The 18,442-nt window shown below is 42.9% G+C and overlaps 1 protein-coding gene across 5 annotated transcripts in view; it reads right to left on the reverse strand.

Annotated features, from left to right (window-relative positions):
• Nucleotides 1–13,617, reverse strand: part of CR2 (complement C3d receptor 2) — a 31,665-nt gene extending 18,048 nt beyond the window's left edge. For 2 of the 5 annotated variants that reach the window (XM_070396651.1, XM_070396650.1), the window contains exons 1-9: nucleotides 13,486–13,617; nucleotides 6,678–6,857; nucleotides 5,261–5,360; nucleotides 4,764–4,852; nucleotides 3,750–4,148; nucleotides 2,657–2,833; nucleotides 2,466–2,568; nucleotides 1,713–1,798; nucleotides 159–548 (exon numbers count right to left, since the gene is read on the reverse strand). In XM_070396651.1, the coding sequence (XP_070252752.1) occupies nucleotides 159–548; nucleotides 1,713–1,798; nucleotides 2,466–2,568; nucleotides 2,657–2,833; nucleotides 3,750–4,148; nucleotides 4,764–4,852; nucleotides 5,261–5,360; nucleotides 6,678–6,857; nucleotides 13,486–13,543 (1,582 nt within the window). In that variant the 5' untranslated portion in view covers nucleotides 13,544–13,617. The remainder of the gene's footprint in view (nucleotides 1–158; nucleotides 549–1,712; nucleotides 1,799–2,465; nucleotides 2,569–2,656; nucleotides 2,834–3,749; nucleotides 4,149–4,763; nucleotides 4,853–5,260; nucleotides 5,361–6,677; nucleotides 6,858–13,485) is intronic. The other 3 variants (XM_070396653.1, XM_070396652.1, XM_070396654.1) reach the window with 3 other exon arrangements.
• Between the last annotated feature and the right edge of the window lie 4,825 nt (nucleotides 13,618–18,442).

Here is an 18,442-nt window from a genome sequence, read left to right on the forward strand (position 1 = left end):
CAGGGAACAATAATTTTCACCCTTTGCCATGCTTCCCCCTTCACCCCTACCCTTTACACATCGACACTGTTCTTTGTTCACAATGATACAAAACGTTATCTGCAGAGAAATGTAAGGATACACCCTCCCGATTCAGGTTGAGTTTCTCTCTTACTCACCACTCTCACAGGTTGGTAGTGGTGTCGGCCCCCACCTTCTATTTGCTTGGCACCAAACGGTCTTGTTTCCTTTCATGGTGAAGTTGGCATCACAGGTAAAGGTCACAGAATCACCATGTCTGTATGGTGGTCTAGATCTTTTCTCTTTGTGTCCCCCTGGTACTACAGGCTCAGAGCAAGTAGATCTTCTGTTGTAATATTCACATGTAGGAGCAGGTTTATCCCAGATTCCTTTCACTTGGTCTTTACTTATACAAAAGAGATTCTTTTCTCCAATGATGCGGTAGCTAGGGGGACAAGTGTACCTCACCAAAGTGTTAAGAGATATGGAGCCAGAAGTATAACTATTCCAACCATTTTGGATAGGAGGAGGAGGATCACAAAAAATCCCTGAAAAATAGAAAAGGAAATATGTGGTGATAATGATTATGACAAGAAAAAGATTCAGATGTAGATTAGAGCTCCAAATATAGTTTATGTCACCTTATCAGAAACAGACTTAGAAATCTGTATAATTTATTTCTTAGGGACTCAGAGTCCCTACTTATCCCCAAGCTCCTAAATTCTTACCTTTCTTTTGCTGCTCAGCAAACAAATCAATATAGGACTTAAAAGTACCATCTTGATCGAACAATGACAATGAAAGAGAATTTATTAAATAATTCTGAGTCTAATCATTTTTAATAAAACTAAAGGCAAACAGTTGTGAAAATAATATGTTAATAACATGCTAATCACATGTGGGGAGGTACCATGGACTAATGAAATATGGACTCAGACCTGGTCTCAAATTCCCACTGTGATTGAATAGCTGAGTGACCTTAGGCAAGTCTTACCCTCTCTAAGCCTCAGTTTCCCAGTCTATTGTATAAATTAAGCTACTTCATAAGGTTGAAATGAGAACCCAGAGGGATGCAAGTACCTGAAAGGAACAAGAACAGTACCTGAAATGTACAAATTATCGGATGTCTATTTCAAACGCACAGTGGGGGCTACAAGTGGTGAAAGCACATTCTTCTCTTCTACGAAAGGGACTGCAGCCTCACTACAGTCATTTGTCACCCTTTGATGCTGAATCCCTTTGAAAAAGCCACAGGAAGTGATCAAGAGTTTGGAAGAATGACCTCATATTTTTAAGATACTTGTCATATTGTTAATTATTTATAGCTGTGTTGGTAGATGCACACCTTTCCTGAGTGAGTCTCAGAAAAAAGGGAAAAGCGCCAACCTCCAGAACGGCTGGTTGATTTCCATTTAGCTCCAAGAGCTTCTCATCAGGAGAGGTACTAGGATAGGAACACACACCACACCATTTCAGCACAGCAGTGCTGCTCGGTTCCAGTGGGATAAGAGCCTTTACCTTAATATAAATAGAAGACTCAATATGAAGTCAACTGAATAAATTCAGTTTTGGCCTGCATGGTAGAACATACCAAAGAGTGGCATGTACATGTTCAAAGTACACATATGGATAAGATGTTATAAGAGATAAATGCACGAGAACACACCAAAATTCAAGAGGCAAGATTCGTACTTATTTTTGCTTCTACTCACGTTCACAGACAGGAAACTTATTATTCCAGAGTACTCTCATTCCTTCAGAGACACACTGACTAGAAGATTTGCCATTTAAACGGTACCTTAAACAATAAGGGGCAGCAAATCATCATCAGAACAAACCAGTTCTCAGTTGCATGGACTTAATCACTTCTCTCAAGTAAGTGGTATAAATTAGCTCTATTTTTTTTCAGCATTTAAGGATTAAGGAAAAAAGTCCAGCATTAAGGAAAAAGTCCAACATCAGACCAGGTGAAGACTTCAGACCAGGTGAAAACACAGGGAAAAATATCCTAACAATCACATATTTTTTAAAAAAAAAATTCTCCCTTTTCTCTCTGGTACCCAAATGTCAAGATTCTCTTGACCATGTAGAATGAAAACAACCTCATGTTCAAAGTAAAGAAGACATCAAAAATCTTGTTCCCTAAGTTCACCCAAAGAGCCCCTCTTACTAAACCCCTGTTATCTATTCATCGCCAAAAGAGGCGCCTTAAATTGTGACCCCAAACTTTGCTTTTTCAATTGATAAGTGGGTAACTCCCAGTTTGGGCTGGCCATGCACAATACATACACTTGAAGAAAACCAGTAGGGTTTGGTTAATAAGAGAATGAGAATTCTTAATTATAAAAGGGAAAAAGGCTAAGATGGGGGGAGGGGGGGAACCGTAACTGTCTTTACAAATTACATTTTGCAATGCTTAGCTATGAGTCATGGTCTCAGTTCAGGCCCTGTCACCTCACACTCACCCCTCATCACAAACAAAAGAAACCTCTGCCCCAAGCTGGAGATTGGGAGGAGCCACCACCTGGCCATTGAGAAGTTGGTTGGGGATGGCACCACATGATTTCACTAGGGGGGAAAAAAAAGAGACAAGGCTAGCACACTAAGAGTCAGTTAACAGTTGAGTTCCCTTAAGATGGAATAGAGCTTTAAGCACCTTCACAATTGGGGGCTGTATGGCTCCAGGTTCCCAAGGATGTACACCATATAGGGTTAGTGCCAATGAGAGCGTAGCCAGGCTCACAGCTGTAGGACACTTTCTCTTCAGTTTCAAAGAATTCCTTATCCATTTTGTTATAAGTACCGTGGTGGATATGTGGAGGTGGTAGACACCCTGAGAAAAGAGCAGGACCAGAGGCTTTTTATTTCTCAAATAAGAACTTCCTTTTCTACAACCTAAGCCAACTTGGGGTCGGTAGGGGTGGGATGAAGATGGTCCTGTCACCCCTTCTCAATGTAAAGCAGAGATGCCTTTGGTGAGGTGGAGGGGGCCAACATGCATTACTGTTTTTAGGCATGATGAACTATACCACTACCTGCTTTGTCTCTTTGGATCTGTACCAGGAAACATTACATCCACTCATTATTTTCCACTTCATTGAACTAAAATGACCTGGTTATCCTCTCACTAATATTGTAGTCAAGGGGTTCAAACTTTGGTAATACGTAATCACTACCAAAATCGACCTGAATCTTCCTGCTCCCCAAACCAAAATGATGAAGGTTCTGAGTCATGTAGGAGGGGCTCTAAATGTTGCCTTTTTATGTAAGTTAGACATTTCTCAGAAAGAGTAGGGGAGAAAGGAAGAATGAGGGAAGAGACTCGATCTTAATTCTAACCTCACTGCATAAAGGCTACATTATTCAACATGAGCACGTATAATGTCTACAGTCTTTTGAATCAAATACTGACATTAGCAAACTTCCCCCAACCTCATGGCCAATAAGATTGAGAATTTATTTATCCCAATTTAAATAAAATGTAATAATGTTTTAGAAAAATCTCTGATCCTTGGCTCTGCTCTCTCTCCTGTTTTTCCTCCTTTAAGCATCTAAATTCCCCTGCACTATTCCAAAATATGGTAAATTTCCTACCTCTTCAACATTAAGATGTTACTTTCAAATTCTTTAACAAGGATACCCAACCACCTCTACTATCTTTCTCCTCCTCTTCTCATAGGCACCATGCTATCTATTCAATCAAAGGTCTCATTTCACTTATAGATGACCGAATTTTCAGCCCAACTCACCCTTCAGGCAATGCGGCAGTGGAGGATCCCATTTATTGTTTGGTTGGCACCATGCCTTGTTGCTGCCTTTCATGGTAAAGCCAGGCTTACACTTAAACATCACAGTATCATTTAAGGAAAATGAACGACTAAATCCAGATTCCATAATTCCATTTTCAACTTTTGGAAATGGGCATTTGACTAACTTAATACACCGAGGAGGAGGGCCGCTCCAGGTGCCAACTTGATTGTCTTTGCTGGTGCAAGATATTGACTTCTCACCCACGAGGTCAAAGAGCTTTTTCCCATTTGGTCCAACATGGCACCTATAAGTCACCACCATTCCATAGTAAAAGTTATCTGTACTGCTGCCATCAAATGTCCCATTGGAGATGGTTGGGGGTGACTTACAAGGAATAGCTTTTTGGGGTTAGGTGGGAAAAGAAAGAAAACATTTTAATGTTATATCTTCTAGGAATTTTGTCTTCAGTCTTGCAAAATGAACTCTAATTCAATCTACAATTAACCCATTTTATTGAAATTATGTTTTCTTATCTCAAAGATGGTTATAAATAGGAGGAGCAGGGTAGGAAGATGCATGAATCTTCCCTGATGAAACCTCAAAAAAAAAAAACCCACACAAAACACACACACACACACACACACACACACACACACACACACGAACCTATGATCTGGTCAGTAGAGCCCATCCCCAGAATACAGATAAACTGTTGTAGGAGGCACCTGGGATGACCTACATTGTGCATGGTATAAACTTGGCAGTCTGTAATCTCATAGCATATTTTAGATTTAAACCCTTACTCACTATAAAATAACTTATCATCAAGGGAAAGTGCGGTAGGAATAGGAGGGAGTAGAAGAATGTAAACAAACCACACTTCTGTGCCCAGAACTTCCCAAACCAACTATAACTTTCCTGGGTACTCATTTTGATATGTAGATGCCTAATTTCCCTCTGGAAGGATATAAGCAGAATTACATAGGGTGCAATACAGGGATCATTTTACTCACATTCACAAACAGGCATGTCCCTATTCCAGATTAAAACATTGCCGTGTAAGATAACACATGTAGCAGATGATTCACCAATGAGTCGATATCTAAAGACAAAGAGATGAGTGATCATCTCCCCGCTACATGTACATTTTAGGAAAGCTTAGTTCTTTGTCCACTGAAAGAATGGCAAAAATATGGAAAACCGTGTATGACAAATAGCAGTAATAGACTAAGGACTCATACCAAAGGCTAAAGAATCTAAAGCCAAAGAAAAGTTTAAAGCTAGAGATTTAAAATTGGAAGAGGGAAGATGGGGGAGTAGCCCAAGTGCCTTTTTGTTTTCTAGGGATCCTCTCCAGTGGATAATCCTGAAAGGTAGTCTACAGAGCAGTTCAGGTAGGTGATTCTTTTTTTTGCTTATCTATTTTGAAGAGTAGGAGGTATCACTCAGATCTCTCTTGGAAGGCTGCTGTAATACCCCTGTGCCCTGGAGATCTCTCCTGCCAACTCACCCTTCATTACAAGAAAATGTAATTGTTGACTCAAACACGATACCCATGGGTGTGTGGACAGAGCCATAGAGGAGTTCTCCAGGACTCACACATGATTTACCTACAGGGGAAAACAAAACAACAGGATTTGGGACTGGAATTTGAGGGACCTTTTGTGTTTTATATTAAATCCCAACCTGACTGGGCTTGCTGACTAGCTTATTTATTCAAAGACATTTTTGACATTTACAAAATTTCTATCTCCCAAGGGAATAGTCAACTCCAGAACCGTATTTGTTTAAAGCACATAGTCTATATTTTGAGTGTGCATGCAAACATAATTTGTGGTCAACCATAATTATAATCTCTCTTTCCCCTTTTTATATTCTGTCAGGTGATGGCATCATTTACCAAGCCTTGTGGCTTAAAAAAAGCACACGTACAGTCACCATTTCCTTTCTGTAACTCATTCTTTATCCCCTGTCCTTCATTCATTTGGTCACCAAATTTTAGTGACTGAGTTCCAAAACTCTCCAAAACCAGCTGTGTTATTGCTGCTTTAATCTCTCATTGGATTATTGAGTAACAATATTTCCCTTTCTAACTCTGGTGGCTCTTGGTCTCCATCTTCTATGCACATCTACCACTGCACACATGATCTTTCAGAAGCACAAATGCGGTCATGCCACTACCTACATTTAAAAACTTACAATGTCTTACCATTGTTGATCGGGAAAAAAAAAATCATGGACTGTCACAGTTAAGCTCCAATCCATTTAATCAACTACTATTCCTCACCACACACCTCGTACTGCAACCACCTGAATTTTTCTATTTTCCACAGATATCATGTTCATTCACATATTGGTGCTTTCGCATATGCTGTTTCCTCAACCTGTAATGCCTGAATTTCCCTAATTCATCTAGACAGCATTTCTTATTTACTTCTTTATGATCCCATATAAATTTATTTCTATGAATGAGTGAAATTACATCATAGTATAGTGTTTGTTTAAAGTCAGTCTTTACAATTAGTAAAGGAATTCTTCACAGGAAAGGAATAGTAGACCTAAGTGATAGGGCTGGTTCTCTCCTATAGCTTCATACCTTTTAGTTACTCAAAAATATCTCTTGAATAAATGGGGTAAGAATGAAGTGAAACTAATATTCCTTGCATACTAACTTATAACTCACTCAAACACAGTACAGCGAGCATAGAGCAAGTTCATGGAGATTACAGGTAAGCAGGGTTGGCCCGCTGTGATAATTTAACCTCAACACTCGATGCCCTTAGGAGTAAAAGAAAACATGCAGAGCCCAGGATCCTCTTCATTAAGAGGACTTACTAATTCGCTGGTTATTTTCTGTGAAAAATAACAGGTTAGCTCACAGAGATTCACTAATAGACCCAAAGATGCCTCTTTTAGAGAATACTCACGTTCACAGTTTTGCTGAGGATCTGACCACTGGGAGGTCTCTAGACAGGTGGTAAAGAACGACTTTTTTATATACCCAGGAAGGCATTCATATTGCAAACGTGTCCCAACAGCAAACTCAGACCGCTCACTCCTAACTTTAGGCTTAGCATTAGGATAGCTTGGCAGGAACTTACACTGACCTAGAGACAAAACCACAGGAATGTCAAAGTAAGAGAGGCTAAAACTTGCACTCTGCTTCTGCTTTGCCACCAATACACTGACGACTTTAATCTTTAGAAAGTAAACCAAAAATGGGCCAAAAATTTCTGGCACAAAACAACAACATATCTTGCAGTTAGGGGTGCATATACAAAGAAATAAGCTCAGAAGTTCAAAGATATTTTAGGCTAGACTTTAGAGATTTTAGGAAGAGATGGAGAAAATCATTTTTTTTAATAAAATTCCATAGATACCCTGGAGTAGTTTTATATTCTTTCAACCCCATAAATAAAAACAAAAACCTTACAAATAAAGTTTTCCAGGATAGCAACGGAAACTCAAGTACATCAGAGACCTTATATGCTAAGCACATGTTTGATTCTCTAACATTGCTTTAATGAATTCATATTACTATCTTAGAGATTAAAACTTTAGGTCCTACCAATAAAAAATGTTTATTATTCTTTATGATTGTATTCCATTAGCCTAGTGGAATAACATGCTCTCTAAGAGAGCTTAGTAATTTCTTCCTGAACGGTACTAGATAAAAGGAACTAGTCATTTCAAGTCAGTTCCTGTTAGTTAAATAATAATAATATTAATGACAAAGCAAATTTTATCCTAGGAGATAGATTAAGAATCTGTGATACCCACATACTTGAGGATTTGCCTGGAAAACTTTTAACTCCAGAATGGCAGTATATTTGAACATGAAATTTATTAATTATTTTTTTTTTCAAATGAGTCTGAGACAGATACAGGCGAAAGTCAAGGAAAAATTATGGACTGACACAAAGGCCAACAGAGCTCCCAAGGCTGTAGCCAGACCCAGCCTTTTTGCAGCCCAACACTCCCGTGGGAGAAGTCAGAGAGCCTGGGTTAAGAAGAGCCATCGTTGTTGGGACCCAGACCTCACTGTAGGTCTCCTTCTGTTTCTTCCCTGAGTTGCTTTAGTTTCCTCTATTAACACCTACAAATGTTTCCGAGTGCAGGCCTGTGCCAAACAGCAAGACTTTCTAGGAAAAGACAGGGTTTGGCCTACTTCATGACCATGACATTATTTGTGCCAATGGACTCCAAGCAAGTGATTTAACCTGCAATTATCCAGTTTAAATAAGGACAATACCAAATAACTCGCTACCAGTTGGAAAGCCAATGTAAGTCCACACGATTTAATCAGCAGCAACGATATGGTGTAAGGTTTTGAAGTATTAAAAGCAGAAAGGTGCTTTATAGCCTGACCTTCTGGAGTGAAAGGAGATTAGAATAACACTTCCCAGTTGGAAAATAGTGGGAAATGTGGGAAATTTTTATCCCAATTAGGACAATTGGGGACTCTTTCTCTTTTGGCAGACACTAGCTCTCATTAGTCATGAAACTGCCAAAATCCCCAATCAGAGACAGAATTTCCAGCAATCATGTTCTGTTCCATACCAGAAAAGGGAAGGTTAGTCAATGAATCATTAAGTAATACAAATTTTCTTAATTCTGCAGGTATCTTCCTAAAACCCAGAATAAAAATCAAAGTCCCTCATGACTGGACCTAAAATAGAAGATAGTGGCAAGACATTGACATAGCCATCCCTTAAACCATGGTGAAAACTAACGAGGCAAAACAGTTTCTACAGAACCAAGATACATTGAACTTTTTATTTGGATCCAAGGGGATTTACCTAGAATGGCTTAGAAATCCATTTGAAATTAATGGAGAATAACTGTAGAAGATAATAAAAATAAAACCAAAAATTCAGTCGGAAAACAGGTAGGAGAAATTATCATTGCGAATTATCATAGTCAAATGCCTTTACACTGGCTACTTGATCATTTTTGAATGACGGTTATGAATATTAACCAAGGCACTGTCCTCAGCACAGGAGATGCATCAATGAACAACCACATTTTAAGACAGAGGCCTACAGCAGGGATGGATTTGCTACACTTTAGGATGGACAAAAGGATGCCCTGACTAGTTTCGCTCAGTGGATAGAGCGCTGGCCTGCAGACTGAAGTGTCCCAGGTTTGATTCCGGTCAAGGGCATGTACCTTGGTTGTGGGCACATCCCCAGTAGGGAGTGTGCAGGAAGTAGCTGATCGATGTTTCTCTCTCATCGATGTTTCTAACTCTCTATCCCTTTCCCTTCGTCTCTGTAAAAAAAAAAAAAATCAATAAAGCCCTAACCGGTTTGGCTCAGTGGACAGAGCGTCGGCCTGCAGACTGAAGGGTCCCAGGTTCGATTCCAGTCAAGGGCATGTACCTTGGTTTCAGGCGCATCCCCAGTGGGGGGAGGCGGGGGTGCAGGAGGCAGCTGATCTCTCTGATGTTTCTAACTCTCTGTCCCTCTCCCTTCCTCTCTGTAAAAAATATAAAATATATTTTTAAAAATCCATAAAATATATTTTACAAAAAGATAGATAAAGGGCAAGTGTGGCTGGAATGCAATGATCAGAACAGAGTGGCATGAGATCCAGTGGGAAGGCTCTGAAAGGATGGATCACGGGGCTCTTCAGGCCACAGGAAGATGTCTGGATGTTATCCTGAGTCGAATCTTTAGAGAGTTCAAACAGGAGAGTCATGTGGTCTGATTTACTTTTTAAAAAGATTAGTCTGGCAATTGGGTGGAGAATGGACTGAACTTTTACTTTCAGGAGCGAAGAGCGCAGTCTGGAGGCTGTGATAGTAGTTCAGACAGAAAAGTGAGGCTTACACCACAGAGAGATAGTGAGAAGTGGATGAAACTCGGCATGTATTTAAAAAATAGAATTAAGACTTTTTGTTACACAAGAAAATGAGAGGATTTAATAATAACTTCCAGGCTTTTCACTTGAGCTACTGGGTTGATGGTAATACCATGTACTAAGATGGGAAAGAACCAATTTTTTTGCTTTTGGGGTGCGCGCGTGTGTGTGTGTGTGTGTGTGTGTTAGGGTACTGTAGGAACAAAATTGATTCCACTTTAGATTTGGTATATTTAACATACTTACTAGGTCTCCAGATGGAGATGCCAGGTAGGTAGTTGGATGTACAAATTTGCCACTCAGGAGATAGGTCAGGACTATAGATAATGAGTCATTAATATATAAATAGTATTTAAAACCATGAGACTGGATGAGATCTCTCAGGAAGAAAAAAGCATTGAGCCTCCAGACCCTGGAATATTTAGAGATAGAGCAAAAAGGAACAAGAGCAGCCAGGGAGGTACAGAAAACGCAGTGTCTTGCCTTGGAAAACGGGAATGGGGCTGTTTAAGGGGCTGGAAGTATTCAGCTTTTGCTAAAAGACTGAGAAAGACAAGAATAGAAATATGACCACTGGATTTGCCAGCATTGGGCAGTAGTAACTTTGCTGGGAGCAGCTTTTGGAGATTGGGGGGAAGAAGCCTGTCTGGAGTGGGTTAAGGAGATAACGTCATGTGAGCAAGTAGTCAATGAGTTCTGCTGAGAATGATGAGAAGAAGGGCAGAAAAATGCAGCTCCACAGTGTCATGAGAAGTCCCCTTCCCAAAACAGAAGATGTCCTAGGGCAGGTTTAACTGCTGATGGGCTTGAGCCAACAAGTGGTATAAATGCAATGATGCAAGTCAGGGACATCTGCAGAAGTAAAGTCCTTCCAAAGGCGAGAGGGGATGGAAGGTGATCATGAACACAGGAAGAGGAGTTGACTGTCAGCAGAAAGAATACCTTTTCCATTGTTACAGGAAGAAAAGAACTCACTTTTCTTTCTTTCTTTCTTTCTTCCTTTCATTCTTTCTTTCTCTCTCTCTCTTTCTTTCCTTCTTTCTTTCTGCTTACAGTACTACAACTAGTAGAACATCTCTCTCCTTTTTCCCCTATTGACCTCCCCCCGGCCTTCCCCACCACACCTTCCTCCAGCATTGCCCTAACCCCCCCGCCCCGCCCCACTAGTGTCTGTGTCTATTGGTTATGCTTATATGCATGCATACAAGTCATTTGGTTGATCTCTTACTGCCCCCCGGCCCAAGCCTCCCCTACCTTCCCGCTGAAGTTTGACAGTCTGTTCGATGCTTCTGAAAAGAGCAATCTTATTGAACTCCTAGTTACATGCTCATTCTAGAATTCTTTGGGTAATGAAACAGGTAAAGGTCTTGCTCCACTGGAACCTGTATTCCAGCGAGGGAACAAGCCCCAAACAAGTAAATAAGTAAACAAGAATGTTTCCTATGATGATAGGGGCTCTTTGGGAAGTAGAACGTGGTTATGTGACCCAGAGTGACCTGGGAGAGGACTGCTTCAGGTGAGAGTCAGAGAAGTGTCAAGGTGAAGCTGAGACCTGAGTGTCCAGAAGGAGACAGTCAAGACGATCTGTAGGAATAGCATCTCAACAGAGGGAACACCTAGTGCAAAGGCTAAACAAACGCTGAATGTATGCAAGGAATGGAAAGAAAGTCAATGTGGCTGGGGCAGAGGAAGTGAGGGGACAGGACAGAGAATTTCAGAGAGAGAGGCAGAGGCCTGGAGTCAAGGATAAAGGGCATTGATTTTGTTCTAATGTGATGGGAAGCCCTGGGAAGGTTTTAATCAACAGAGAAAAAGGATCTGATCTCTGATGAAGGTAGATGATTAGAAAACAAGAAAATGCCTAGTTGAGAATTTTGGCAAGAGTGAAATAGAAACAGTAAAGGAAATGTGAATCAGTGTATGCAAATAGACAAAAGAAAGAAGTGGAGCAAGACTCTAAGAAGGAAATTTGCTGCCCATTGAACTGCTCACAGCCGTGTGCCCTATAGACACCTGTCTCAGAATTTTCCAGAGAGCTTGTTAAACCTCTGCTTCCTGGGCCACAACCCAAACCTATGAATCTCTGGGGGGTGAGGTGGAACCGAGAACCCTGCATTTTAAAAAGGCACCTTGAGAGTCTCTTAAGCATGTGCAAGGGCAAGAACTGGCCAGGAGTCAAGGGATAGTCTAGGAGGGAACACAGTAGGAGCAGGAGTCTGGATGGGGGTATGAGCAAAGCATGAACGAAGAACCATGAAACAACAGTCAGCAGAGACCATCAATGGTACATTCATGATTGGAAGAATGAGGAATTTGGAGGGTCATGCTTAGATGAGATCCAATTACAAATGACCTGAAAGGCTGAAGACATTCAATTTTTTTTTAATCCCACAGGCAGCAGGAAATCCTTTTAGATTTTTGAGCAAAGAAGTGGAATAACGATTATATATATATAGTTTCAAAATTCTGACTTTCACTATTGGAAAAATTAAGGACTGAGATCAGAGTGGCCTGTAAGAGAGGAGGTTGTGTCTGGAGTTGAGCGATAGGAGGGTCCTACTCTGGTACTGGGAGGGGATGCTCTGGCCTACTTGGAAGAAAGGATGAATTGGCAGGGCTAGGGAAGAATTCGATTTTCAATTGATAATAACCACTTTGAAACTTAGAAATGGGAATGCCATGCTGCTGAGAAGTCAGGTCTGCAACTGTGCCTCAGAGAGAGGTTAGGGAAAGTTCTGAAGGTGCATTCAAAGGGAGCTGATGGTCAGGAGAAAGTTAAATTCAGGAAGCAGACAAAATCTGTTGTAATAGAACCAATTTCTGTGGTTCTATTAACAAGCTAGAGGTGGCTAAGCTTAAACGCTGGCTCCATAAGAACGGTTCATGCAGTGCAGCCTTATTACTGATATTTAGTAGTAACAGCTAACACCTCACTCTCATTTGCCAATTTCACCTGCTACTCAGGGCCGTTCCGGAAGTCCGTTTTATCACTGGCATCATTTCACAGATGAGAAAACTGAGGATCAGGGAGCTACACGACTTGCCCAAAGTCACCCAGTTATTGAGGTCTGCCTACAATGAATGTCTCAATAAACTAGGCATTCACGGTACCCTGGAGGTAGTTAGACCTATCTTCTCTCCAGGAGACTCTAATCTTAAAAAAAAAAAGTAAAACATCTCTTTAAATTAGGCCCCTCTTGAGGGTTGGAAGTGGTACCAATAAAATTCAATGAGATCACCGGGCACCCTCACCATGACAGAAGGTAAATAGCATCAGGACAACTAGCCTTGAATTCATGTCTCACGTTTCCTAAGTAACTCCAGGAGTTTAAAGGCTAGGCTCTCATTACCAATGTTACAAGTCAAAAATAAATAAATACACGGTGGGAACCATGCCTGGGCGCTAGGCGTTATTGTTACTCAGGGAAGGCAACGGGAGGACCTGCTGCTTTTACTGGGCAGGAGCGCATTTAGCGGCTGCAGAAACTCCCGCGCCCAGTGGAGCGTGGAGCGTGCGGCGTGGCCCCTGGGACCTCCGGTCTGAGAGCGAGAAGCACCTGCTGAGACAGGCGCGGGGGGAGCCAGAGGCACCCCGAGTGCACGCCACCGCCCCCCCAGGTAGATCACACAGTGCCCACTCTGCCCCTCTGCAGTGCAGCCTCCAGGTCCGGTGGTCCCAGCCCCGGGGACCTAGAGTGAGCACCTTCAGGACCAAGAGATCCCGGGGGTCCCCCCAGAGCGAGCAGGAGGCAGGCAAGCGTCTGGCACTGCCCCCGCCTTCTCGCTTTGGACTCTGTTTTGCATGGCGGCGCAGAGACCTCCCCTGACCCAGACAGTCGCGTCCCGACCTCCGTGCTCCCCCTCCCAGCTCACCGAGCACCCCCGGCGTGATGAGAGCCAAGGAAACCCAGAGCAGGCCCGCGGCACCCATGCCCCGGTGGCAGCCCCGGCGGCGGGATGTGTCCGGGACCCGCGAGCCTCTGGCAGCTCCGGGAGGGCAGGGCTGGAACCGGCGGCAGCTGCAAGCGAGGGAAGGTGGGCTCTTAAATAGAGTCTGACACCACGTGCTAGCTCTGCGCGCACACCTGCGGGCTGCCCGGGGGCGGGACGCCCGTGCCGGCGGGGCGGGCAGGAGGAGGAACTGGGACGTCAGTCCTTAGCTCAAATCCACCCCTCAGTGCAGTGGCTTTCCAACTTTTTGTGCAACTCAGGGCATCCACTTTTGCCCCTTTGGAGAACTGAAACAAAGGTTTCACGAAATAGCAATCATCCTCATCTACAATTATCTAATCCACCTTTCCCCTGCCCTTCCCTTTCCCCTTCCATTCCCCTTCCCTTCCCTTCCCTTCCCTTTCATTTATTATTATTTTTTTATTTTTGGCTTGGACCCACGAAATTCATTTCAAAAGTTTTTAATAATTCTAACTGTTGAAACAACAGTTTATTTAGGAAACTTATGGACAGCAGCAACATCTACTATTATGTCCTTTTAATTTTGAAATAATTTCTACAGAAAACTTGCAAGAATGGTACAAAGCATTTATATATATAAAATATGTATATAATTTTCCAAATGTTAACATTCCACTGTTTTCTTTATCATTCTCTTTCACTTTGGATGGATGGATGGATGGATATAGAATAGATATAGAATAATAGATATAGATATAGAGTTATATATATGGATATTTATATATATATGAATATATATCTATAATATCTATAATAATAAAAGTGTAATATGCCAATTAGACCGGATAGCCAAACGACCTTTTGGATGAAGCCGCAGTGGCAGGGGCCAATCAGGCAGGCAGGTGAGTGGTTAGGGGCGATCAGGCAGGCAGGCAGGTGAGCAGTTAGGAGCCAGCAGTCCCGATTATGAGAGAGATGTCCCGGATTGTGAGAGGGTGCAGGCTGGACTGAGGGACACCCCCTCCCCCCCCCGGCCCCATGCATGACATGAATCCTGTGCACTGGGCCCATATATATATATAGAGAGAGAGAGAGAGAGAGAGAGAAAGAGAGAGAGAGAGAGATACTTGCACATATAATTGTTACTTTGGAACTATTTGAGATAAGTTACAGGCATGACACCCCTGCTCTCAATACTTCAGTGTGTATTTCCTAAAAATGAGAACCTTCTCTTACATAACTACAATGCAATGAGCAAAACCAGAAAATTAATATTGATACAATACTATTACGTAAGCAACAGAAAGTACTCAAAATTTCTCCAATTGCCTTGATGATGTTTATTTTAGCAAATACACACACACACACACACACACACACACACACACTTTTTTTTCTAGTCCAGGATTGTTCTAAGATCACACATTTCATTTGACTGTTATGTATGTTTTTTTCTCAGTTAATCTGAAAAATGTCTTCAGGGTTTGTATTGTGTGTGTGTCTTTCATGACCTTGACATTTTTGAAGAGTACACATCAATTACTTTAGTAGAATGACTTTTTTAAAATTTGTTTTATTGGTTTCAGAGAAGAAGGAAGAGGAAGAGAGAGATAGAAACATCAAGGATTAGAGATAATCATTGATCGGCTACCTCCTGCATGCCCCACCCTGGGGATCAAGCCTGCAACCAGGGCATGTGCCCTGACTGGGAATCGAACCGTGACCTCCTGGTTCATAGGTCAATGCTCAACCACTGAGTCATGCCACTCAGCAGTAGAATGACTTTTAAATTAGTTATCTATTGCATAGTAACAAATTACGCTAAACATATTGATTTAAAGCAAGAATAAACATTTATTATCTCACACAGTTTCTCTGTCAGGAATTTGAGAGCAGCTTAGGGAGGTAGTTCTGGTTTGGAATTTCTCATGAGGTTGCAGTCAACACATTGGCTAGAAGTGCAGTCATCTGAAGGCCCCACTGGGACTAGATGATCCTCATTTAAGATGGCTTAATCCTCACTCACATGGCTTTTGGCTGGAGACCCCATATTCTTACCTTATCATAGGACTCTTTGAGTATCCTTTCAACATGGTGACTGGTTCTGGTTTCTTCTCCCATAGTAAGAGAGTAAGGCAGAAGCCAACGTGTCTTTTAAAATCTATCCTCCGAAGTTACAGTATGTTATTTTCATGATATCCTATTGGATACCATGATGGTTAATTTTATGAACCCAGATAATGGTCAAACATTATTCTGAGTCTGTAAGAGCGCTTTTGAATGAGATTAACATTTTTTATGGTGGTAACTGACATTTATTTTTATTCCTATATTTCCAAGTGTTATTGCGATGCTAGAGACCTGATGCACGAACTTTGGGCAAGAGTAGGCCTTCCTTCCCCCCGACTGCCGGCACTGGCTTTCCTCTGGCACCTGGGACCCGGACTTCCCTCCAGCTGCCAGTAGGCACCCAGGACCCGGGCTTCCCTCGCAGCCCCAGCTTCCTCTGGAAGGTCATCCGGAAGAACATCTGGTCTAATTAGCATATTACGCCTTTACTATTATAGATCATCCTACATAATAATCAAGGGGTATGCTAATTAGCCCGGACTGGTCAGGCGCAGCGCCACCCAGCCCGGAGGCCACCCAGCTGGGGGTGGTGAGCAGGCCCAGGCAGAAGCGGCCACTGACGGAGGCGTGCACAGGCCTGCCATGCCGCCTGGCCCAGGGGCCACCCAGCCAAAAGAGTCCCTGGAGCCTTTGCTTTAATTCAATAGTTAAAATCACTATGCTCTGTGAGAGCTGACATCCTCAAACACTCAGGACCCTCAATCGTACAAATTAATAGGAAACAATTGCATAGTGCTTCGACCTAATTGTACACACTTTAGTATCGTTTAAAACTTATTCTACATCCTTCAAGTAAATTCAGCAGCTGACTGAGGAGAGCCGGCACTGAGAAGCCCGTGCCCCCCCCCCCCGTCCCCCCCTTCTATCTTGAGTTTGTGGTTTCCAAGGAAACAGCCAGAAGGGATGATAAACCCTCCCCAAATGGCTTAGCTGGCGCCTATCTAAGTGGTGACAAGCGGCGGCTTGGTTTAAACCGAGCCTTTCCGGCAGTGAATGACCCCAACCCTCCCTGGATCAGGCAGGTTCCTATGGAGGGCAATCTCCACGCAGTACAACCGGGCCCCAGTTTCATCCCTGTCGATCTCATGCGCATTAGCTCGGGGCAGCGGGGAAGGAAGGGAAAAGGCATCAGGGGGGCAGCTCGGGCGAGCAAGCAGAAGGAAACCATGTCTGGCAGACACTCCCCTGCCACGCCCTTCAACGTGTAAGAAGAATCAAATAAACCAATACAAACACCCCTCCCCCGCCCTGGAGAGATCCGGGACTGAGGGGCGTCCCACCTAGGCATTGTGTACCTGCTTCCCATCCGCTTCATCCAAATGGACAGGAGGGGTTAAGGGGAGGAGGAGGAGCCTCACAGGAAGGGGATCCTGGAACCGCACCCCTGTCCTCCCTGCAGACCTGACCACTCAGAGCGCAGGGCCTGACCCCGCCCCCAGCAGATTTGCATATCCCAGACCCTCCAGTGCTTCCAGGCACTGGGCATTCCTGCATCTTCCCTGCCTCCCAGCCGCTGACCCTCTCTGTCGCCTACCCCAGAAGCACTCTGTCCTCCCCAACTTTCGGTCTTTATAGCCTAAATGCATGGTGGATGTAGTTGCTTCTCTACGGATTTTATTTGATAAGAACCCAGCGAAGTCGCTTAGCAACTGAGCTGCTCAGACCTCATCAGGAACAACACATGACACACCTTACTTGGCTTTTATAGCAATCTTATTCTTTAACTTTTTTAAAATAGATTTTTATTGATTTCAGAGCGGAAGGGAGAGGGAGAGAGATAGAAACATCAATGATGAGACAGAAGCATTGTTCGGCTGCCTCCTGCATGCGTCCTACTGGGGATCGAGCCCACAACCCAGGCATGTGCCCTTGACCAGAATCGAACCTGGGACCTTTCAGTCCTCAGGCTGAAGCTCTAATCACTGAGCCAAATCAGCTAGGCAAGCAATCCTATTCTTAAAGACTTGATTTTTGTCATAAACAAGTGGATTTGACAATATATATATCAAACCAATATATATTTTTTAATGAAATGTCTCATTTCTACTAATGCAATTCTACCTTAAAGCTTGTTGTATAATCTATACTAATAAAAGGGAAATATGCTAATTAGACGGGATGTCTTCCTGACATCCATCCAGATGTCCTTCCACGAAAAGCCATGATGGGGGGCGCCAAGGCAGCGGCAGTTAGGGGCAACCAGGCCTGCAGGGGAGGGCAGTTAGGAGCAATCAGGCTGGCAAGCAAGTGAGCAATTAGAAGCCAGTGGTCCTGGATTGCAAGAGGGATGTCTGACTGCCGGTTTAGGGATCGGGCCTAAACCGACAGTCAAACATCCCCTGAGGGGTCCCAGATTGGAGAGGGTGCAGGCTGGGCTGAGGGACCTCCCCCCCCCCCCTGCGCCCCCCTCCTGTGCATGAATTTCATGCACCGAGCCTCTAGTTGACATATAATATTGTATTCGTTTAAGGTATACAACATCATGATTTGATATATGTATATATTGTGAAATGATTACCACAGTAAGTTTAGTTAACTACCATTACTTTTTTTTCTTATGATGAGAACTTTTAAGATCTATTCTGTTAGTAACTTTCAAATATACAATACAGTATTGTTAAATACAGTCAACGTGCTGTACATTATATCTCCAGAACTTATTTATTGTCAACCGGGAATTTGTTCCTTTTGACCACCTTGATCCATTCACCCCACTCCTTGGCTCCCACCTCTGGCAACCTCCAACCTGCTCTCTGTTTCTATGTGTTCAGGTTTGTTAGAGTCCACA

Source organism: Myotis yumanensis, unplaced genomic scaffold, assembly GCF_028538775.1.
Source record: "Myotis yumanensis isolate MYYU_CA2020_CCGP unplaced genomic scaffold, mMyoYum1.0.hap1 SCAF_17, whole genome shotgun sequence".
Taxonomy (NCBI): Eukaryota; Metazoa; Chordata; class Mammalia; order Chiroptera; family Vespertilionidae; genus Myotis; species Myotis yumanensis.